The 25,620-nt window shown below is 40.1% G+C and overlaps 1 protein-coding gene across 1 annotated transcript; it reads left to right on the top strand.

The window, feature by feature from the left end:
- The first annotated feature begins 5,493 nt into the window (after window positions 1-5,493).
- LOC116262467 (endoribonuclease Dicer homolog 4-like) lies at window positions 5,494-11,421 on the top strand. Its single transcript, XM_050079973.1, has 6 exons — window positions 5,494-5,580; window positions 8,337-8,497; window positions 9,174-9,457; window positions 9,541-9,815; window positions 9,895-9,979; window positions 10,981-11,421. Exons 1-6 carry the CDS (start codon window positions 5,494-5,496, stop codon window positions 11,325-11,327), a joined length of 1,239 nt encoding a protein of 412 aa, XP_049935930.1. The 3' UTR covers window positions 11,328-11,421.
- The last annotated feature ends 14,199 nt before the right edge of the window (window positions 11,422-25,620 follow it).

The following is a 25,620-nucleotide window of genomic DNA, read 5'->3' as shown; positions in this document are numbered from 1 at the left end:
CAGTTTGTACAAAATTATGTAAAAAAAAATTACAAGTATGCCACCGCCTAGTATATTTGGGCATGCAAATGTAAAAGAATTGGATCGGATCGTCTGGACAGACCTGATCCTAGGCGCACAAACTTAACACACTCATTCACACATTTGCCCAGGCATGGATTTGCTTGGAATGCTGCCATACTAGTCGTGCGCCTACAAAACTCTTCAAAATGCCTCGAGCTTCGAAACTGGTCACTCAAGGTCTGTGGGACGTGCCCGGTGTACCTGCAGACATAATCATAAGATAAGATTTCTATTAGTTACTTATACAATCCAAACAAACATAAAACAAAATCATTGAGGCACATGTCATCACCTCAAGAAGGTGTCGACAGGTAGTTTCGATCTACAAGCCCTCCAATAGGCCTCCTCCTAACCTCTTGACGTTGCCACCAAACGTCAAAAATCACTGTTTTGATCAATCCATCACAACCCAATTCTCATTTGCTTCCTTTAGTCGAGGCGTCAACCCCATAGTCACATCCAACTTACGTATGTTTTCCCCAAATGACTCCAAGGTACACCCGTTCACAAAAACATGTGCCACGTGCTTACCAAGACAATTCTAAATCTTCCCCACAACATCACAATCTCTACCATGTTTCCCTATTGCTTCGAAAATCAACACCTCAAGCTTAAAAGATCAACAAATACATGAATCATCGCTTCTCCAACATAATCCTAAACTTTCCCCAAAAAGCAAGGTCGCTAACATGCATCCCTAAACATCAACTTCTAATTTCTAGCATGCTGAAACAATAATTATACATGCTCTAACAGAAAATATTCGACAATTTAGGTTACATTTAGCTTTGCTCACCCCAAATTTAGTGTCCAAACTGCCGCAATGTTCTTGACTACCGCCTCAAGCGTTCGATCAAGTGCCAATGCCCAAAATTGATCGCTGCCTCCACCACTAACACCTTCTAATCGTTGTTATGAGGAAAAGAACACGTCCCCCAAGCTGGAATCCTATCAAACAGTGATAAAATCAGTGAGGAAGAGTGTTCGACTGGGGAAAAGGGGAAAAACAAATAGAAAATGGGGAGAGAGAGCTCAAGTAGGGAGCATGTGGGCAGGGGGAGGCACTGACAAAAAGGGGAAACAGAGAGAGAGAGGGTTCAGACCAAAAAAAAGGGGAAAAACGGCAGTGAGGGTGAGAGTGCGTGAGAAGGGAGAAGAAAACGCGAGGGTGAGAGTGAGTGAGGAGAGGGACCGTGTGGGAGAGAGCTAGCAGAAAAGGAAAAGAGAGTGGCGAGAGAGAGAAAGAGAGAACGCACGGCAGAGAGGGAAGGGAGCATGGGAGTGGCAGAGAAGGGAAATAGCATGAAAGAGTCTTTACCCAAGCGCCGCCGTCGCAGCCACCGCTGTCACCACCGTCGCCACTGCTCAAACCTTCGCCTTCTTCTTCTCTGTGTTGCAGTCGTAGCTCAGGGAGAGTCGAAGAGGGGAAACGAGGGAGAAGAGGGACAGACGAGGGAGGAGAGGGCGACGTCGGGACCCTCTTGCGTGTGGAGATCGGGTCCGGGTCTGGACCCGCTCCAACCCGACCTGAAACATGAAACGAGCGTTACATGGAAAATCTTGCAAGCTAAGGAAAGCTTTATATGGGCTCAAGCAATCTCCTCGAGCATGGTTTGAATGACGTAGACTTGTAATGAGACAATGTGGATACCATCAAGGGAATGGAGATCATACACTCTTTGTGAAGAGAAATGAGCAAAAGTTTACTATTTTATTGGTATATATTGATGATATGATTGTTACAGGTGATGATGAAGATAAAATAATTAAGTTAAAGAAACTGTTGGCGATCGAGTTTGATCTCAATGACCTTGGTAAGTTGAAATATTTCCTTGGCATTGAAATTGCTAGGTCTGGGACTAGCCTCGTGCTAAATCAACGGAAGTACACTCTAGATTTGTTAAAGGAGACCGAGAAACTGGGGTGTAGACCAGCTTCTACTCCTCTAGATGCTGGCCATAAGCTAAAGAAACTGATGAAGATGAAATAATTAAGTTAAAGAAACTGTTGGCGATCGAGTTTGATCTCAAGGACCTTGGTAAGTTGAAATATTTCCTTGGCATTGAAATTGCTAGGTCTGGGACTAGCCTCATGCTAAATCAACGGAAGTACACTCTAGATTTGTTAAAGGAGACCGAGAAACTGGGGTGTAGACCAGCTTCTACTCCTCTAGATGCTGGCCATAAGCTAAGTCTTAGAATGGGGAGCCTCTCTGTGAAGAGGCCAAAAGAAGATATCAATGGCTTGTAGAGAAGTTGATTTATCTTACTCTCACTAGACCTGATATTACCTTTGCTGTGAATGTGATGAGTCAGTTCATGCATGCTCCCAGTTCATGCATGCTCCCACGGATGCCCACTTGAAGGCTGTTGACAGAATCTTGTGCTACTTAAAGAGGAATCCTGGCAAAGGTCTTTTGTATATCAAGCAAGACACTCTTGGGATCGAAGGTTATTCAGATGCAGACTGGGCAGGCTGTATTGACATTGGGAGGTCCACCTCTGGCTATTGTATATATTTGGGAGGGAATCTCATAGTGTGGAGAAGTAAAATGCTATATGTTTGTTCTCGTTCCAGTGCTGAAGCAAAATACAGAGCAGTTGCTATGGGAGTTTCTAAGCTTTTGTGGCTGAAAGTATTGTTGACTGATATTGGTATAAAGGTTGAAGAACCAATGAAGATGTATTGCGATAACAAATCTGCAATCAACTTGGCCAACAATCCTGTGCTTCATGACAGAACAAAGCATGTTGAGATTGACCGGCATTTCATTCGAGAGAGAATTGATGCTAAAGAACTTGTACTTCCATACATGAGATCTGAAGACCAAACAACTGATGTCCTGACCAAAGCATTGTCTTCAACTTCATTTGGGAGAAATGTATCCAAGTTGGACATGTTTGATCTGTATGACCAACTTGAGGGGGAGTGTTGACATGTTTTAATGTACGGGTTTGGATCTGGACCCGGTCCAGTGGGTGCTCTTATTTAGGCCTGTTGAGGCTCTACTTATATCTTTGTAACCTTAATTTTTGAGAGTGAATGAAATCTTAAGAGAGAGAGTCTTGTTGCTAGTGGGCACCAGTTCCACCTCATCCGTGGTTTTTTCCCTCTTGTTGAGGGTTTTTCCACGTTACATCATGTTCATCGTATTCTTTTTCCTATTTTTCGTGTTTCTACACTAATCATGGCATGACATCCCTGTGATGCTTCATTATTGACAGTAGGTAATGGACTTTCCCTGTATCTGTCTCCTTTTCACCCTTGTTTGGGATACTTTTGTAGCTTCTGTTTAGGTGTTTAGCTAAACATTAAAGCGGATAGGCGTTCGAGGCTGGGCAACAAGCATTGTTTGAAACTGACATATTTGAGCAGCGCTGGCATTTTTTCAGTGATGGTGGAGAAATCAGAGCCATATGGTACAAAAAATTGTGAAAGAACTAGTTGACTCCGGACAGCTTGAATTTTTGTACTAATAATTTGATTTTTCCAATCTGTTGAAACCATGTTTTCAATTAGGTGTTCTCGCTTCGCCTTTTTCTATGATGTTCAACTATGGATGGTGGTTCTGGAATTAATGGACCGACATGCCTTTTGACATTGTAGAAATGGTGGTATGTGTATGCATGACGAAGCTGCGCCCCATTACATCGATATGATTGAGCAGACGACTCTAGGTCATGGGTTTATAAAGGAAGAGTTTGGCAAGACACCTAGAATTGGTTGGCTGATTAATCCATTTGGACACTCAGCAGTACAAGCTTATTTGCTTAATGCAGAAGTGAGTTTTCTGCTGCTACTTTTTGTACTTAATTTTTTAATTTAGCTTTGGTCTTGTTGTTTCTTGATCTTTTTTTCACCTGGTGAGGAGGCTATGTCACAAGAACACTCCATTTTGATTCTGATTATCTTGACGTAGAAATTACATTGGAAACTTGAAAAGAAATCCGGGGCCTGCATGATGTCATTATTCTTTCCACCACTGTATCTGGTGACAGGTGTGCTCCACTTTGCAAAGGATACAAAGTAGCATCTTCAAGAATATAACATATCCATAACATAACGTGATTAGCAAAAGTAGAAGATTAAGAAAGGAAAAAAATGAATCCCTACCATGATGACATAATATAGACTATATAGTTACTCAAACGAGTTTGTCAAGCCTTAGTCGAGTCGAGCTCGAGATCAACAAGTAACGGTGAGTATCAAACGAGTTTGTAGAGCCTTACTCGAGTCGAGCTCGAGCTCAACACGGGATTGTCGAGTCGAGCTCGAGGTTTCCTTTACTCGAGCTGAGTTCAAGCTGACTGAACTCGGGGTCGACTCGACTCGTGTTCACCCGTAGTCTTCTATAAGGAGACACAAGGCCAGGTGAGAAATAAGATCATCATTGAAAATGGGCAGACATGGATTCCACCATCAGTTCGTGCGCTCCTGCTCAAGTAGAAGTTGAAAAGGTTGTTGTACAAAAGAACTTTCTCATTATATTACTTTTTCAAAGTGCTGTTATGTATTATCTAAACCATGCTTCTGTGTCTCATCGTAAAATCTCAAGATATGACCAAAACAAACTGAGATAAGAGAGATAATGCCATAAGATTTGTAATGCTTGCTAACATCTCTGTTGGTTACTTTTCATCTTCAATTGTTGAAAGTTGTAATGCTTGCTAACATTTTTTCTTGCTCACAATAACTTTCTTCATGTTGCAGGAATTGATTTCTCAAGCACATGCAATCTGATTAGCAGCAAGACTCGTGTCAAGTCCAGGGGAATGGCTTGCAGCAGTGTCATTGTTGCTAGAGCTATCAAAGAACTGTTTATTTTTATGTGAGAAAATTGGTTCCAGACCTGGTGCCATTCTACTTTTGATTACAATAAAATGCAATACTACTTATTCATTGGTAGCTGAAAAAGCAAACATGACCCTAAACAACTTGGTGAAGTGTCCAAAAAATAGCAAGATCATGGCAGAAAATAAACTTTTGGAACCTCTTCTCAGCAACCTCATTGAAGGTATGCACTTGATATCTACAGACTGCATTGCATCGTAATCACTTGACTGCACCTGCGTTTTCTAAACTAGTCGATAGTGCCATTTGCATATACACACAGGGATATGCATTCACCAAAAGTGACTGAAACATGTATGTATGTATAATACACACACACACATATGTATATGTACTATATGTAGGTATGCATGTATCATGTAACATGTACTTATGTGTCCTGTGAGCAGGAAGAAAAGTGTGAAGACCAAAAGTTTGCCACATTTTCTGCCCAATGTGGTATAATATTACATGTATAATATATGTATATTATATGTTGTATATGTATATTCTATAATATATTAGTAGTATATATGTTATAGATGCCAACATAGTGTTAACTTATTTTCATCTCATCAGTTGGACAATGTTTCTGCGGGTATGACTGAATGGAAGAGTCTTTTGAACAATTACTGGACAGGGTTTAGCAAGTACTGTGACCATGTGACCAAAGTTGATATTCGACAGGTATTCCTTGTTTCCAAATTGCTAATGAATTGCAGGAGATTTTTTTTTTTTTAGGCTGTTGCTTATAAATTTATTTTTCTATTTGAATCTTTGTAAAATTCATATTAGGCATTTCAGCTAGTTGTATTGGTATGAAAATCCCTGAACAAGGGAAAGGTGCAAGTTGTAATTTACCTCTGCTTCTTGCTCTTCTCTTACTGGCCACTCTTCTTGCAGGTGGAACAGATGTTGGGAGAGACTTTTAAGGATCAATTATTCTCTTCTCTACTTATTAAACACAGAACCTGTCCTAGGTACTTATGCTGGTGTACACTTCTTCTTTTTTTTTTTTTTTTGGGTTCACTAGCACCCTATTCCACAGTTATCTGGCTTCAGATATAATTTCCTGCACCTAATTTCTACCAAGCTTTCATGAATGACCAAAGATGAGTGGAGGGAGATTTGATACTAACAGCTCAGCTTGCTGAGTTGTCAGTTTGCTGGATGGGCTAATGCATTCAATCTTGCTTTTTCTTTTGGGGTGCTCAAGGAGGTCTAGTCAGAGCCTCACAGGCCAATGCATGTACAAGGAAACGAATGGACATGAAAACATATTCATATTTGTAATGTGCTGATATGGTAAATATTATTAAGCTATTTGCAAAATTTGCTTGAGAAGTTTCCGACCAGAGCTAAGGAATTTTGTGTGTGACCAGGTTAAACACGAAAGGACAGAAAATTAGAAAAGAGCAAGGTACTCACGAACTGATAGAATATGCACAAAAGTTTGTTTATAATGAATAATGATGTCATATAAAATGACACTAGTGTGGCTGTGTTTTGCTTGTCACACAGACACAAGACTGTGTGAAGAAAATGATCTCGGATGTATCGATGATTCAGGGTTTCTCTCTCTCTCTCTCTCTCTCTCTCTCCATCTTTAAGTGAATCACAAAGTTAAATAAAAAAATATATGTAAAAATTATAGCTTACAGCATAAATGCTTATCTGGTAATGACAATTATCCTCCTCTATGTTTGAGAGATTGAGTTATCAGCATATGCAGCAACTCATCAAAATATCCGAGCAAAATCATATACCAGTTTTTGAAAAAATAAAGGAAAATTTAGTGTTGAATTATTTATCTCGTTACATGCTTGTCTGGGATTTGTCATATTGATATGAGCTCGATAGACACCAATGCTGGGGCCCTTAGCTTGTATATGGTCCTGTGTTCATCTTGTCTGTTTCCTTTTTCTAGTTTTGAAGAAGGAATCAAGTATTATTGTATTGGTAAAGAAATGTCATATTCTGTAAAATTAAATGTATGACCTTTGTTACAGTTGTCTAGTTGGGAGCTTGATCTTTAAGTCAGTAGACATGGTTCCAGATACTTCATTGGTTGTGATCAACATCCAAAATGCACGTGAGTTTTTTAGAAAAATTACTCATGCTTTTTCTCTTGCAGATTTTACATGTAAAACTAGTTATTCTTTATTTCATATCCAAGATTTTATTTTTTGTCCATTTTATCCTAGACCAGCAGTTGTTGCTTGCAAGTAGTCTTTGAATCCCTATTTTTGTTCATGAGCTATAGTTTGATGTAGTACAACTCTCCCTCTCCCCCACACACCTACATGTTACATTCATGTGCATCTGTTTGGCCTTGTCAGAGCTGCTAGTGAAAACTGTAAAAGTATAACGCTATCTGTGCTACCAAACACTGTTTAGCAATCTAGTCAAGCTAATCAATATGCGATGTCCTCATATTTCTATGTAACACATTTTTAGACCGATCATGCATGTGCAAACTTTAGGGCATCCTATGATGTATCATTACACACTTCATTTTTGTTGGACAAAGAGATGATAAGTGTAGGATGAGGATTTAGCAACTACATATTTTTCATTCTACGGGCTTATGTTTCAAAAGATAAGGAAAATGGAATGATGGACAAACTTATTCATTGTTCTTCTCTCTTTAGTTTTTTATTGATTTTTTTGTTTTAATCTATGATTCTATACGGTTAAACTAGCAAGCTTTGGTTGCTAGTCCACCAACTAGTCCCTGGCCTCCAAATTGCCAGTGCATAGATTGAGGACTTGTTGGTTGACTTGGACATTCTTCTTCTTTCTTCCTTCCTCTCTCTCTCTCTCTCCCTCTCTTTCTCTCACTATGTGTGTGTGTGTAGCCTCCTCCTCCTTCTGTTTATTATTATTATGGTTACTATTTCTAATCAACTGTCAAAATTTTCTTATATAATGCCTTTTGATCAGTCTGTGATCTACAGCTATCAGTTGTCTTGGGAAGCAGATATTGTGTCACTGTGTGCATTTATCTTTATTGATTTGTGCACATGCTTGTGTATCTATTTGGTTTTGTTATGACGAGTTCAAATTTACCAATACACACTCTCACACACACACACACAGAGAAAGGTACGTTTCTGATGAATTATAATATTTTGCCTTATTTTACTTTTGGCACACCAAATATTGTGTTTCTACACCTTATTGATTTTATTTTAGTAAACCAACTAATCCCGATTAGTCATGACTAGTGTTTTTTAGCCCCTTGACTGACTGTCTGACTCACGAATTTTGACATCTTAGGTTTCAATAAATTCAACAAAATGTGGTCATACTATGTTACACTGATTCTGGTTGTGAGTGCATCTTCAAGAAAAAAAAATGCATCAAGACTTTCATCATCTTCTTAACACAGCTTTTTGTATTTATGTTTCTTTGTTGTCTTACATTTGCTTGGTCTCTATTAGGTTAATCTGTTGTTTGCAACCAACGTTGCTGAAGAAGGCCTTGATATTCAAACATGTTGTCTCATTATCCGCTTTGACTTACCATCAACAGTGGCCAGCTATATACAATCCAGAGGTCGTGCTTGCATGCAGGAGTCTGAATACCTTCTTCTAGTAGAGAGGTAAATTTTCATTTGTTTTCTTCCTGCAGGATCCAAGTGTTCTTACATGGAACTTAGGGCTTGTCTGAATGTTGGAATAAATGGTCTGAGACAAACCTTCTGTCTTGAGCATCCCATCCACATTTTGACATGGAAACACCCTTCACCATCTCCTTTGATTTTTCTTTTATGGCTCGTCTGACACTGCACTCTCTTCTAGAATTTCCGTCACACTCTTATGGGTGCAAAGAAAAGTGATAACAAAAGGTCCTGGGATATGCTGTTTGAGATCTTTCTTACTGCTATTAAAACATACCCTTAATTTTCTCTTTTTCTGTTGTATTAAGTGTCTTTTCTTTTGGCTTACATTATAAATTTTGTCATCTGATGTAGGAACAATATCCATGAGCTAAATCTGGTCAATGATTTCATTTCTGGTGAAAAACATATGAACAATGAAATTTGAACCGGACATCTGATGAGACTTTTGATGCCACAGAAGATTCAATTTATAAAGTCGAAAAGACTGGTGCTTCCATTAGTACTGCATGCAGTGTGTCTTTACTGCATCACTATTGTTGAAGACTCCCACATGATGAGTATGGGTTTGCCTTTTTCTTTTTTAAATTCCTCAATGTTTTGTTATCTAGGTATGTCCAAGCTTATCTGTCTGAATGATCCTTATTTAGCTTCTCAGGATCTCTTTTTCCTGGTATGCGCAGAATCCTGCCCCAGTGTTCATTTATTTGGATGATTTGGATGGTGTCACTTGTCATGTGGTTCTCCCTTCCAATGCCCCCATTCATTGTGTTGAGGGGCCATCATGTGCTTCAAAAGAGGATGCAAAAAAAGCCGCTTCTCTTCTAGCATGCAAGAAGCTGTATGAGTTAGGTTCCCTGATGGACCATCTTTTGCCAACGCAAAAGGAGAAGATTGAAATATTTTTAGAAAATCTACATGATAAGCTTGTAAATTCTAGCGGTACAGGTTCTTTTTATGTCCATTAAGCTCTTTCTCTTATTACTTTAGTTGGTTCTTTTGAATGACCATGATGCTACATTTAGATGACTTCTCCAGAGCAGAGCTTCATGAAACAATAGTACCTTCTGCACTTCAAATGGACTGGAGGGGATCTGCTTCTCATCTCACATTTCATTTTTATCATATGATCTTTATTCCTAAGCCAAGGGATTGGTGCTATAGAAGATTTGGGCACCTTTTGGCACTTCCTCTTCCCAAAGAAGCTGAAGATATGCAAGTTGACCTTCATCTTGCTCGTGGTAGAATTGTGGAAACAATACTTATCCCATCTGGGGTAATTTCATTTAGTGAAACTGAGGTAAGCCACTTCCAGGTAGAACAGACTATGAATTTATATTTACCCATTTTCATATTTCCTTATTTTGTAATGTGGACAGAGGGTGGAAGGTGGGAGATTTCAAGAAATGTGCCTCAAACTCATGCTTGACAGGTCAGGGGTTAGAGATGACTATGTTCAATTGGGTAAGCATGATTCATGCCAATTGAGCTCTTCAACATACTATTTGATGCTACCTCTTAAACAAGTTGAAGATACTGATGATCGATTGACAGTAGACGGGTCATTTTGGATTTTGTCAATGTTGAAACGGTAAAAGCGAGTAGAGCAAGAACAAACACAGATGTAACGTGGAAAAACCCTCAATTAGAGGGAAAAAACCACATATGAGGAGGACTGGTGCCCACTAGCAACCAGACACTCTCTCTCTTAGATTTTCATTCACACTGAAATTAGGGTTTACAATGATATAGTGCCTAAATAAGAGCACACTGGACCGGGTCGAGACCTAGACCTGAACACTAAAACGCTTCAACACTCCCCCTCAAGTTGGGAATACATATCAAACATGCCAAACTTGGATACTTTTCGCTCAAACAAAGTAAAAGGCAGGACTTTTGTCACACCCTAACCTTTTTTTACCCTCAAACACTTTTTTTTTAACATAAAACATTGAAGTGTGACGACACAACAATTCAAAAGAGGGAGCTATGCCATTCAAAATAATGGGGCGAACTTTCATTTATATAACAATTTTGATTCATACAAAATCACATCTAAGTGTATGACAAAAATGCTCCAAAATATATAATTGATGTCTAACAAAAACAAGACATCAATACAATCAAAATAAGACGTGCCGGCACTACAAAAGACCCAAAACCTCCCCAATAGGACGTGAGTGAAGCCATCTGATCAACCTGCTGCCCCGGTTATGCCAAAACCTGAAAAAAGAAACAACTAAATACTTAGCCTTCACAGTATGGCAACAAATAGGGCTCAAATATGAGAATATACAATCATAAAACAAATCATCCTCATGTCGTGTCAGGGCATAGTCACATTATTTACCAAGAAGGCCACTCAATGGCCAAGATAACACCATTTCGATTCACACACACACCAATCATATACTTCCATTTTATTAGCTTTAGTGAATTGACAGTTTCTATGGGTGCAAAAACAGGCACGTGCATACCATGGGAGGCCCATATCCGAGAGACAACCCCCGTGGTGGCCCATAACAGTATGGATCCATTCATCCGCTGCAGCGGTAGAGCACTCATCCATGGATGTGTGAATTCCAAGGAGATATACTCAGCCATCCCTAAGACACCCAGGTTGGGAAGGCGGGAGCCCAACGCTCCAAGCACATCACACAACAATACCCTGGGGCGTTGCACCGCCTACGCTTCGAACAGGCGAGACCAGTGGCGAAAACGGGATGTCTCCCAAACACATAGCTACATCCCATTGGCTTCTCTTCTCTTATTCTTTCATTATTATCATTATAATAGCACATTCACAAAATGACTGGCTAACTCATGAGGTTGGTACACTTCACGAGTGCACCCACACCTCCAATTGCCTTCACACGAGGACTACACATAACATTAACAGTCTTAGCTAGCCGTCATAACAATACGGGTACAACTACCCTTCAATTCATTCATTTGCATTATTGTCCACGGCAATGCATATGCATCAATTCACAGTATTCACATTCATAAGCACTCACATCTTATCAAACACATCATTCACATCTTTCAAAACTTAACCAAATCTCAAAAAGTAGTCTCGATCCGTGATGGCTCGTAGCTGTCCTATGCAATTAGCATTCTATGATGCTCTTTAATGCACAATCAGGGTCGATGAGACACTCGACTCGATACCCCACCTCATCTGTCCTAAACAATTATCAATTCTAGCATGCACATGTAATTGCATAACAGTTTTCAAAACGAGTTTCTAATAGTTTTCCAAAACAAAACTTGTCACATGACAAATCATTCACAACAAGACTGGCTCTTTCATGAGGTTGGTTTACTTCACGAGTGCACCCACACCTCCAATTGCCTCCACACGAGGGCTACACATAACATTAACAGTCTTTTATAGCCGTCATAACAATACGGAAACAACTACCCTTCAATTCATTCAATTGCATCATTTCCCATGACAATGCATATGTAGCAAATCACAACATTCACAATCACACCCATCAGTCATATCTTTCAAAACTTAGCCAAACCACGAAGAGTAGTCTCGATTCGTGATTGGCTCGTAGCTGTCCTAGGCAATTATCATTCTAGGATGCTTTTTAATGCACACTTGGGGTCGAGGAAACACTTAACTCGATACCCCACGTCATCTGTCCTACGTAGTTATCAATTCCAGCATGCACATGCAATTGCGTAGTCATTTAACAAAAAAATTACGTAGTGATTAAACAAAAAACAAAACTAATCACATACATTCCATCTTATGCATACATTCATTCAAATACATTACAGTCATCCAATCACATCATAATCCGAGGATCCAACGATCCTGGACACACATTCACAAATTGGCCCCAGGCAGGGATTTACCTGGAATGCCGCCATACCTATTGCGTGTCCACTAAACACCTTGAACTACAACCCACGTTGCTCAAGGCCTACTTGACATGCCCGGTGTACCTGCAAACATAATCAAATGGTAAGTTCTTTACTCGTTTCGCTTTACAATGTATACAAGTAGAAAATATAACTAGTGAAGCATGTCATCGCCTCAAGAGGGTGTCGACGGGTGGTGTCGACCTACAAGCCCTCCAATAGGCCTCCTCCCAACTTCTTGACGTTGCCCCTAAACATCAAAACTCAATGCTTCGATCAATCCATCACTAACACATTTCTCATTAACTTTCTTTAGTTGAGGCGTCTTCCCGCAAGCTCACCCAACTAACATATTCTTTCTCCAAATAATGCCAAGATACACCCATTCACAAAAGCATGCGCCACGCGCTTACTAAGACGGTTCTAAATCTTCTCACCCACATCAAATCTCTACCATGTTTTCCTATTGCTTCAAAAATCAACACATCATACTAGAAAAACACTTATACACATAGATCATCGTCTTCTCAACATAGTCATAAACTTTCCCAAAATAGTAAAGTCGCTAACATGCACCCCTAATCATCAAATTCTAAATTCTAGTATGCTCAAACAATAATTATACATGCTCTAATAGAAAATAATAGTTGATTTAGGCTTGGTTAAGCCTTGCTAACCCCAAAATTAGAGCCAAGACTGCTGCAATCCTCTCAGCAGCCACCCCATGAGTTCAAAAGGCCCCCAAACGGCTAGAATCATGCAATGCGACCACCACAACGCCTTCAATTTGCTGTTATGAAGAGAAAAGATGCACGCCCACCCCCAAACTGCAATTCCGATCCAACAGCCACAGCTAGTGAGAGAAAGTAAAACTGTGCTCAAGAGGAGGAGTTCGGCTAAGGAAATGGTTCTGTTGGGGGAGGCAGGGAACAACGAGGGAGAGGGAAGCTGGAACTGAGAGAGACCACGAGAGAAAAGAGGGAGACGGCCAGTGAGAGGGTGCTGATGGTGAGGGAAGAGTCTGCGCAGGAGGGAGGAGGAGAAGAAGGACGAGGAAGGAGGAAGAGGCGAAGAGACGTCAGAGGCTTACCCGCGCCACTGCTGTTGTCCTCGTCGCCGTCCTGCAACACCTTCGTCTTCTTCTTCTTCTCTACGCTGGCATGAGAGGCAACCAGGAGAAAGACGGGGGAGAAGAGGGAAAGGCGAGGGAGAAGAGCCCACGCGTCGGGCTCCTTCACGCAAGCGGGTTCGGGTCTGGGCCTGGACCTGACCCGGCCCACCCAAAAAGTCAAGTATTACAGCTTTAGTTAGAACATCAGCAATTTGGTCTTCAGACTTCATGTATGGTAAGATTAATTCTTTAGCATCAATCCTCTCATGAATGAAGTGACGGTCAATCTCCACATGCTTTGTTCTATCATGTAGCATAGGGTTGTTGGCTAAGTTGATTGCAGACTTGTTATCACAGTACATCCTCATTGGTCCTTTAGTCTCTATTCCAATATCAGTCAACAATATTTTCAGCCACAGTAATTTTGACACTCCTGTAGCAATAGCTCTATACTCAGCCTCTGCACTAGAACGGCAACACACATCTTGTCTCTTGCTTCTCCTGACAATAAGGTTTCCTCCCAAGTAGACACAGTACCCTGAAGTAGACCTTCTAGTATCAGAACATTCTGCCCAGTCTGCATCGAAATACCCTTCGATCACAGTAAGCCCTTGTTTCACATATAAGAGCCCTTTGTCAGGATTCCTTTTCAAGTAACACAAGATTATGTCCACAGCCTTTAAGTGTGCATCTATAGGGGCATGCATGAATTATGTGTCTGATCTTAAGCAGCTGGCCTGGGCAATCTGACAAGCACTCACAGTAAAATCTGGACCAAACATGTCACACCCCAACCCTTTTGACCATCAATTTTTTTTTCTAAACATAAAACATTGAGGTACAACAACACAACAATTCAAAATGAGATGAGCCAAACAATTCAAAACAATGGGTCAAACTTTCATTTATATAACAATTTCAGTTGCTAGAAAATTACATCAATGTGTATGACAAAAACGCTCCAAACCATATGATTGATGCATAACAACAACAAGACATCAATATAACCCAAAACACGACGCGTCGGCACTACAAACGACCCAAAACCTCCCCAGTAGGATGTGAGTGAAGCCATCTGCTCAACTTGTTGCCCCGAGTCTGCCAAAACCTGAATAAGAAAAACAACTGAAGGCTTAGCCTTCGCAGTATGGCAACAAGCCAGGAAAATCCCAAACCCTCTTAGGTAGGCCTCAATTATGAGAACAATCATAAAAACAATCTATCATCATGTCGTGTCAAAGCATAGCCACATCATTTGCCAAGAAGGCCCCTAACATAAACCACGACATGTAAAGGCCACTCAATGGCCACAGTAACACGTTTTCAATTCACATGCAAGGCATGAACAAACATATCATTTCATTCATAACATTCCCATGCATATCAATCATATACATTTCATTTCATTAACCTTAGTGAATTGACAGTTCCTGTGGGTGCAAACACAGGTACGTGCACACAGCGGGCGGCCTACAGCCGAGAGACAACCCCCGTGGTGGCCCAGAACAGTATGGATCCATTCACCTGCTGCAGCGGTAGAGCACTCATCCATGGATGTGTGAATTCCAAGGAGAGATACTCAGCCTTCCCTAGGACACCCAGGTTGGGAAGGCGGGAGCCCAACGCTCCAAGCACAACACACAACAGTACCCTAGGGCATTGCATCGCCTGCACTCCGAACAGGCGAGACCAGTGGCAAAAGCGGGACGTCTCCCAAACACATTGCCACAACCCACTGGCCTCTCATTTCTTATTCTTTCATTATTATCATTACAATTGCACATTCACAAAATGACTGACTAGCTCATGAGGTTGGTTCACTTCACGAGTGCACCCACACCTCCAATTGCCTCTACATGAGGTCTACATATAACATTAACAGTCATAGCTAGTCGTCATACAATACAGGTACAAATACCTTTCAATTCATTCATTTGCATCATTGCCTGTGGCAATGTGTATGCAACAAAACACAACATTCACATCAATTATCACATCAGTCACATCAATTATCACATCAATCACTTCTTTGAAAAACTTAGCTAAACCATAGAGAGTAGTCTCGATCTGTGATTGGCTTGTAGTTGTCTTATGCAGTTATCATTCTAGGATGCTTTCTAATGCACAATTGGGGTCGAGGAGACACTCGACTCGATACCCCACCTCATCTGTCCTAAACAGTTATTAATTTTAGTATGCACATTAACATTTTCAAAACATGCTTCTAATAGCCTTTCAAAACAAATCATATCATATATCAAACCATTTGCATGCATACACACATTCGTTCAAAACAATCAATCAATCGCATCACAATCCTAGGATCCAACGATCCTAAGAACACACATTCACACATTTGCTCAGGCAGGGATTTGCCTGGAATGCTGCAATACCTGTCATGCGTCCTCAAAATTCTTCAAAATGCCTCGAGCTTCGAAATTGGTCGTTCAAGGTCTACGGGACGTGCCCGGTGTACCTGTAGACATAACCAAAAGATAAGATTTCTACTAGTTACTTTTACGATCCAAACAAATATAAAACAAAATCATTGAGGCACATGTCATCGCCTCAAGAAGGTGTCGACGGGTAGTGTCGACCTACAAACCCTCCAATAGGCCTCCTCCTAACCTCTTGACGTTGCCACCAAACGTCAAAATTCACTGTTTCGATCAATCCATCACAGCCCAATTCTCATTTAATTTCTTTAGTCGAGGCGTCAACCCCATAATCATATCCAACGTACATATGTTTTCCCCAATTAACTCTAAAATACACCCATTCACAAAAGCATGTGCCACGTGCTCACTGAGACGGTTCTAAATCTTCCCCACAACATCACAATCTCTACCATGCTTCCCTATTGCTACGAAAATTAACACCTCAAGCTTAAAAGATCAATATATACATGAATCATCGCCTCTCCAACATAATCCTAAACTTTTCTCAAAAAGTGAAGTCACTAACATGCATCCTTAAACATCAAATTGTAATTCTAGCATGCTCAAACAATAATTATACATGCTCTAATAGAAAATAACAGTTGATTTAGGCTTGGTTAAGCCTCGCTCACCCCAAAATTATAGTCTAGACTGTTGTAATCCTCTCGGCAGCCACCCCACGAATTCGAAAGGCCCCCAAAGGGTTAGAATCCCTAAATGCCGCCACCACCAACGCATTCACCTCACTGCTATGAGGGGAAAGGTGCGTTCCCAAGCTGCACATTGACCAAAAGGCCATAAATGAGTCAAAAATTGACCAAAGGGAGTTCAAAAAGGGGTCTATCATTACAAGAGGCCCTCGGTGGTGGTGTGGGAAGCTGAAAACGAATGGGGAAAAGGGCGCTGGCAGAGAGGAGAGACAGAGAGAGGGTTTGGATAGAAAAGGGGAAAATGGCAGTGAGGGTGAGAGTGCATGAGAGAAGAGAGAGCAGGTGCGAGTGTGAGAAGGGGGGGGGGGCTGACGACGAGAGGATGAGATGGGACATGAGCTGCCGGCTGAGAGTTCGAATCAGGGAGGGAGACGGTAGAGAAGAGTTGGGATAGAGGAGAAGACGACAGAGAATAGTAGGGGAGAGAAAACAGAAGGGATCGAGAGAATGTGAGGGTTTACCGTAGCGCCATCACCCTTCACCTCTGCCAGTTCCTCAACTGCTGCCGCCGCTAATCACCCTGTCGCCACTGCCACTCCTTCTGCCTCCTGTTTCTCTCTGTCGTGCGAACCAGCGATAGACGAAGAAGAGGGAGATGGCTGAGGAAGGCGAGGGAAAAGAGTTCCCTCGCGCCATGGGCTCCCCTTGCTAGTGGATTCAGGCCTGGGTCTGGACCCGATCCGGCCCACCTACAAAAACAACGAGTGTTACAAAACATGTCGACTGCAAGGATCAACAATGTAATAGATGAAGCATGTTCTCATAGCAGAAATGCAACCAAGAATGGCCCTATGACTGCCAAAGTTTTCAGTGTTGTAATTGCAACAAGTAGTTTGATCATCAACTGCTAGACTAGCAATCTATCAAGTTTTCACATTTGACGGATGCAAAGGCTCTGCAATCCTAGCTGCTTTTGAGGATGACATTACTGATGGAGTCGACCTACTGTCCCTCTCGCTTGTGACCAAGTGAGCAAGGACACTAGCATGAATAAGAAATATCGAGATAACAATACAGGATAAGCAACTGATAAAGAACTAGCAAGGGAGCGGCACCTCAAAAAAAAAAAAAAAAAACCATTGATGCCAAAATTCATGACACATATTTAACTAGTATTTGTGTGTGAGCAATGTACAAAACCATCCACATAATCTAAATGAACACGGTCGGCTGCATCGACATATACTACTAGCTAACTTATTTGATCGGTTGACATCCCTAATTAATAGGTACACTTATCATTTTCGCTGCATAATCTCATTTTAATGTGCACATGCAATTTAGTATTTCAACCGCTATAAAATTGATCATATAATATAAGTTTGGATGTAATCTTTGTATTACTAAGAAAGTGCATGGAGTTATTTGATGTATTATAAATGCTTCATTTTACATGGTTTTTGCTTCCCACCTCTGTTAGCAAACCGTCTCGATCGGAACCCCTCTTTCTTCCCCTCCCAACTCCCAAGCTTACTCCGGCTCTTTGATCGAAAATGTTCACGTGAAAACAAAAAACTGACGTGGAAAGGGGAAAAGGGAAACGCTTCTGGACTGTGGATCCAAGTGTACCATTGCCATAGTGATTTCCTTGGGGATCGACCGCAACAATAGGCCAACTTTGTTGTAGTGTATGATGGGAGATTTCCCTCATGCATATACAAAAACAATATGCCCTAAACACGATCGTGTTCCTGCTAAATCATTGAAACAAAAACTTTAACTTAAGCAGAAGCGTACCTGAATCCATCTGAAGTGCACGGACGGTAGATCGTAGTAAGATCTTCCAGAGTCTGTGCGGTGCACGTGAGGTTTCTCTCAGATGGGGAAGATACAACCCTAGAAACCAATGTTTCAAGCAACCATTGCACGACCCCAGGGACTACTACCCTTTTATATCAAGAGCAATTACAGATTCAACCCATCAAAGAGTCCATAATTGCGTATAGGTATCTATACATTACAAAATTACCTCATACCATATAAAATGACGTAATATCCCAAAATGCAATCACTTAAGCAGATATTTACATTAAGACAGCCATAATGTCTGAAATTTCTCATAGATATATGCTGGCTCACCAAATGATCCTTACAATCTCCCACTTGGGCCAAATATGTCTTTATACATTCAAGCATTACATAAAACCTTAGGAGCTCATAACTGCTATTTTATTAAACGTCATTTTTACCAATCTCGTCCATGATTATATCAACACAGAACCAGAGCGGCTTTCGCTATATTAAAATTAGCTAAACCTTCAATGATCACAAATGTTAACACAATCAATGACATAGATCTGATATGGATGTATAGCATGAGAATTACATGTAATGTGATTACAACATGTCTATTCTCAATTGGTCCAACTTTAAAACTTTATGGAGATCAAAAATACAAACACAGATGTAACCAAAGAACTTTGAACTTTATTCTACATAAAGCTGAATATGTGTCTATACATAAGAACAAATACAATACAAACTCCCACTAAACCAGCACATCATTCAAAGGTAACACCCCCATACGAACAACATGTTCATGAAAGACCTTAGGTGTTAAACCTTTAGTAAGTGGATCAGCAATCATAGAGTTTGTCCCAAGATGCTCTAAGGACACCTGACCATTCTGTATCATCTCTTTAACAACCAAAAACTTAATGTCGATGTGCTTCAACTTTGACAAACTGCGGCTATTATTAGAGTACATAACTGCTGAATTATTGTCACACAATAAACTTAGTGGTCTTTCTACACCATTCATATTGCACTACCCCGTGACAAAATTCCATAACCATAAAGCATGATTGGATGCCTCGTAACATGCTATGAATTCTGCTGCCATGGTTGAAGTAGCTACAAGTGTCTGTTTGACACTTTTCCAAGATATAGATCCTCCAACCAATATAAATACATAGCCTGAAGTGGACTTGCGACTGTCTTGGCATCCAGCAAAGTCAGAATCTGAATACCCAATGATCTCCAACTGATCTGACTTTATGTATATGAGCATAATTTTTTTTGTTTTTTGTAAGTACCTCAATACTCTTTTGGCTGCTTTCCAATGATCAATACCTAGATTACTTAAGTATCTGCCTAACATTTCAACGATAAATGCAATATCCGGACGAGTATAGACCTCAACATACATAAGGTTTCCCACAACAGACGAATGGAGAATCCTTTTCATTTCCTTAGATTCAATTTCACTTTTAGGGCACTGTTTGAGACTAAACTTGTCTCCTTTAGCAACTGTAGTATCTCCTGGTTTATAATCCTTTATGTCATATCGCTGAAGCACCTTATCAATGTTGGCCTTTCTTGATAATCCAAGAATACCTCGAGAATGATGTCGAAATATTTGGACCCCAATACAAAAGATGTATCACCAAGATCCTTCATGTCAAACTTTGTTGACAAAAATTTCTTAGTTTCATGCAATATACTCACATCATTATTTGCCAGCAATATATCATCGATATGTAAAACCAGAAAGATAAATTTACTCCCACTGAACTTTTGGTATACACATTCATCAACCATATTAGTCTCGAAGCAAATGAAACTATAACTTGATGAAATTTGTAATTCCACTGACGGGAAGCTTGCTTTAGACCATAGATGGATTTCTTGAGTTTGCAGATCATTTTCTTTGCATCCCCTGAAACAAAGTTTTCTGGTTGTACCATATATATCGTTTCATCAATGTCTCTAATTAGAAACACTGTTTTTACATCCATCTGATGCAGCTCTAAGTCAAAATGAGCCACAAGTGTCATTATAGTCCTGAAAGAGTTTTTCAACGAAACTGAAGAGAAAGTCTATGTATAATCAATGCCTTCCTTTTGAGTAAAGCCCTTTGCGACAAGACGTGCCTTATACTTTTCAATGTTACCTAATGAATCCCTCTTGGTTTTAAATATCCATTTACAACCAATGAGTTTCACACCTTCAGGCAATGGAACAATGTCTCATACGTCATTATCCATCATAGACTTTATTTCCTCATTCATGGCATCTATCCACTTATGAGATGTAGAACTCTTTATTGTTTGCTGGAGGTTAATAGAATCATCCTCCATTAAGCCCATATCAACATCATGTTCTTAGAGATAGACAAAATCATTTGAAATTGTATTTCTCCTCTCTCTAGTGGATTTCCTCAGTGGTACCTCTACTTGATTTTCTTGAGGTTGTTGAGTTTGTTCCTCAGTAGTTTGAATGTGGAGATCGTCTTCATTGCCTTCTTCTGAATATGTTGATGGAATAATGCTAGGAATAAAGACCTAACTATTGCTTTCAACATTGTATAAGTAGACTCATGCATCTCTTTAAAGGCAATGCTTTTAACCTGATCACCTCCCTCAAACTCAATATCCTCAAAGAAATGGCCATTTCTCGTTTTAAAGAAAGACTTACTGGATGAATTATAAATAACCCCTTGACCTTTAGAATATCCAACAAAGTAACAGCTAACCGTCTTAGAGTCCAGTTTCCTCTCGTTTGACATATATGGCCTCCCTTCAGCTGGACATCTCCAAATATGAAAATGCCTCATCCTAGGCGTTTTGTCTATTCATAATTCATATGGGGTTTTTGGTACTGCTTTTGATGGTACTCTATTTAGAATATAAGTTGCAGTCTTTAATGCCTCTCTCCAAAGGGACTCTGGTAAGGTAGAATGATTAATCATACTCTTTACCATATCCATAAAGTCTTGTTTCGTTTCTCAGCTACACCATTCATTCTGGGAGAACCCGGCATGGTGTATTTAGGGACTATACTACATTCCTCTAGGTACTTAGCGAAAGGCTCTGACATTGATCACCTGATCCATCAAATCTACCATAGTATTCAACACCACGGTCAGATCTAACAACTTTAATCATTTTGCCTAATTGATTCTCAACTTCGGCTTTAAATGATTTGAAAACGTCTAAGGATTGAGACTTCTCATGAATCAAATACAGGTAACCATAACAAGAATAATGGTCTATGAATGTAATAAAATATTGTTGTCCGTTCCAACAAGTCGTAGGGAATGGACCACAAACATCCGTATGAATCAGTTCCAAGACGTCTGAAGCTCTACTTGCACCTGTTTTCTTAATGTTTGTTCATTTTTCCTTTATACATTCAATGCAAACATTAAAGTCTGCAAAATCAAAGGACTCAAGAATTCCATTTGACATAAGCCTTTTTATTCTCTTTTCAGAGATATGTCCTAAGCGCATATGCCACAACATAGCAGAATTCTCATTGGCTAATTTTCTTTTAGTATCACTAGACGTAACATGCAAGGTTTTATGACATGAAGCAACCGTATCAAACAAATAAATGTTATCGCTACCAAACAAAGAACCAGTGACTATCAAATTTGAGTGCAGAAACAACTTAAATTTAATATCTCCAAATGAATAATAATAACCTAATAATAACCAAATTTGTCTGACAAGGAAATAGAAACCAAATTCCGTCTAAAAGACGGTACTACATAAGTTTTTGTCAAATTCAAATAACAGCCAGTCTTTAATAATAACCAAAAATTTGCTATGGCTTCAACCTTTACCTTCTTGCCATTGCCTATGTAGAAATATGTAACGGAAGAGAGAAACAGAGAAGAAACACACGATGTACGTGGAAAACCTTAAAAAGAGGTGAAAAACCATGGAAAAGCTCTAACCTAGGGGCAAAACCGCAACCCTAGGAGAGAGAAAATTATATCAACTTAATCAACAAATTTACAATAGGTGGAGATTATAAGAGAGAGAGGTAGAGAGCCTGCCTAGGGTACCGAGCCAGCCTCGGTATCCGTGTCCATGGGGACCGGGTCCATATCCGGACCCGGTTCCCTATTACAAGTTATTTTAACACTCCCCCTCAAGCTTGGCATACATGTCGAACATGCCAAGCTTGCTAACATTCTTTTAAACAAATTTGCCAACAATACATCTTTATTGTATATGATTTTGCACTACATGATCCCTGTTAACTGCGTCTTCCCTAGTTATTGCTGTGAGCCTGTGATATATCGTTTCATGAGAGGATTCATCTATTTTGAATGTATTTTGAATTATGATTTATGAATATGATGATATGTTATTCTGTTTGTTTGTAATTTTTGATATAGATATGTGCAAATATATTTTTCTGCATTTTTTGACATATATATATGTGTGTATGTGCGGCCGTACCCCTGTACCCATATTTTTTGAAAATGGTTCGTACCCGTACCAGTACCGGCACCCGTACCCGTACCCATGTGACATAGCATTCAACTTTTATATCCAAGAACGTATTCTCTTTCGTCTCCTTCAATTTGTTACAAAAGCATGACAACATATCGCCCCTATGGAAGGATGACATTTTCCCCTACATAACCTGCTTGGTGCACTATATCGCTTTATGTAATGCTGTTTAAAATTTTTTCTGTTTCTCTTTTGGTTTGGTGAGGTTTACTCTCCCAATTCAGTTTAGAATGTCTATTGATTATGTACCATTTGGTTGTCCTTCGTTTGCTCCTTTTAGACCAATGACCTCCCACCACAACACCTCCTCCCCCACCCCCCCCTATTAAAAATTTGATATCCAGATCAACAGTTTTAAAAGTTGAATTGTAAACAACCAACTCATGTTAATGTTAATCTTTCACCTATGTAGCAATTAATCACATCTACAATGATCCTAATCACTATATAAATAGGATTAGAGCCTCCCCAGTTGTGACACAGCAGTCCTCTTATCCTCATTTGTAATCATCTCTTCTTGTAACCTCCTCTATCTTAAAATTGTTCTTTCTTCTCTCTTTCCCTGCTCAATACCCTAACAAACTAGTATCAAAGCTTTGGTTCTTTCCAACAGAGGTTCCCTTCAAGCACCACAAATTATTTTCTACAATACATCCCTCTTTCACTAGTTAAAAACTCTTTTATCATCACCCTTTCCATCCAACAGCGGTAGCAAGTGGAGAATAGGTATTTTGACAACCCTAGTACTGAACCGCTGGATTACCTGTCATTGTCAACAAGCTGCACGTGAGAGAGAGAGAGGAATAAGGGCCTTAGACTTCACGTCTGCCCCCTCCCATTAACTTATACAAATTACAATTTTGTGTTACAAATAAATTACACAAAACAATAAGAAAAACTACAAGTATGCCACCGCTCACATTATAAGTGGCGTGTGGAGAAAGTGGGTCGGATCTGACTTGACCCGGCCCATATCCAAACCATATCTTAACAGCCCCTCTCAAATTGTGCATGAGGTTTGACCATGTACAACTTGTTCTTCAATTCCCAGAAATGTTGCCCCGTAAGACCCTTGGTAAATAGATCAGCCACTTGTTGAGACGTGGGTAGATATAGACAGTCTCATCGAGATCACCGTACAAAAAAATATTTTTGACATCAAGCTGATACATGTGCTAGTCATGGTATACAGCCATAGAGATGATAAGACGAATGGTCCCCAACTGAGCAACAGGAGAGAAAGTCTCGAAGAAATCAATCCTGTAAGTCTACGTGTAGCCCTTAGCAACCAACCGAGCTTTGTATATTTTCATAGAACCATCAGAATTATATTTCACTATGAATACCCACTTGGAGCCAACAATGTCACAACCAGGAGGAGGATCAACAAGTTCCCTAGTGTTTCGCTGAACTAATGCATCCATCTCTTCTTGCATAGCTTGTCTCCATTGGGTATCTAATAAGGCATGTTGGTGACAAGTAGGAATTGCATGGGCCGCCAGAGCTTGAATAAATTGTTGCATATTTTTACCAGCACCGTCAGTAGAAACAAAATGAAATATAGGATGCAGAGTACATTGTCGCTTGCCTTTACGAAGAGCAATAGGTAAGTCCTGACAGAGATCAGATGGACTAGGTATACTCACTTCAGATGTACTTACCTCCTGAGAAGCAGTTGGGGAAGGATCATGAGAAGGGTCCTGTCGACGTGTGTAGACCAGGGGAAGATCACGAAACTTGGACACTACAACGGGAGAATCCCTAGAAGGAGACTTTTAAGGGAATGACTCCAAAGGAATATGAGGAATAGGTAGTGGGTAAGATGATAATGACATCTCAGTAGAGTTAGGTGAGGAACTATAATAAGGCTGAGACTCAAAGAATGTCACATCCGCACTGATATACTCCTTTTGAGTCAATGAGTCTGTAGAAATATGCAACTTAAGAGAGAAACAGAGAAGAAACACACGATGTACGTGGAGAACCTCAAGAAGAAGTGAAAAACCATAGAGAAGCTCTAACCTAGGGGCAAAACCGTAACCCTAGGAGAGAGAAAATTAATTCCACTTAATCAACAGATTTACAATAAGTGGAGATTATAAGAGAGAGAGGTAGAGAGCCCTAGGGTACTGAGCCAGCCTCGGTATGATCACCTATTACAAGATATTCTAACACTCCCCCTCAAGCTTGGCATACATGTCAAACATGCCAAGCTTGCTAACATTCTTTTCAAATTGAGATGTACATAGGACTTTAGTTAAGACATCTACAACTTGGTCTTCAGACTTCATATAAGGTAGGATCAATTAATTTGAATCTATGCGTTCCTGTATGAAATGGCGATCTATCTCCACATGTTTGGTTCTGTCGTGAAGAACAGGATTATTAGCTAGGTTGATCTCAAACTTGTTGTCACAATACATCTTCATCTTCTCTTTCATTTCAACCCCAATATCTGCTAGAGGAATCTTTAGCCATAACATTTCTGTAACCCCCATGGCAACTGCCCTGTATTCTGCCTCAGCGCTGGATCTAGAGCAGACTTCCTACCTTTTACTCCTCTATACCACCAGGTTACCCCCTAGGAAGATACAGTACCCTGTGGTAGACCTTCTAGTATCTGTGCACCCTGCCCAATCAGCATCAGAGTATCCTTCAATATTCAGTTGGTCCTGCTGAGTATACAGTAACCCTTTCCCTGGGTCATTCTTCAGGTACCCCAACA

Source organism: Nymphaea colorata, chromosome 10 (genome assembly GCF_008831285.2).
Source record: "Nymphaea colorata isolate Beijing-Zhang1983 chromosome 10, ASM883128v2, whole genome shotgun sequence".
Classification (NCBI taxonomy): Eukaryota; Viridiplantae; Streptophyta; class Magnoliopsida; order Nymphaeales; family Nymphaeaceae; genus Nymphaea; species Nymphaea colorata.
This window is presented reverse-complemented; position numbering and strand designations above follow the sequence as displayed.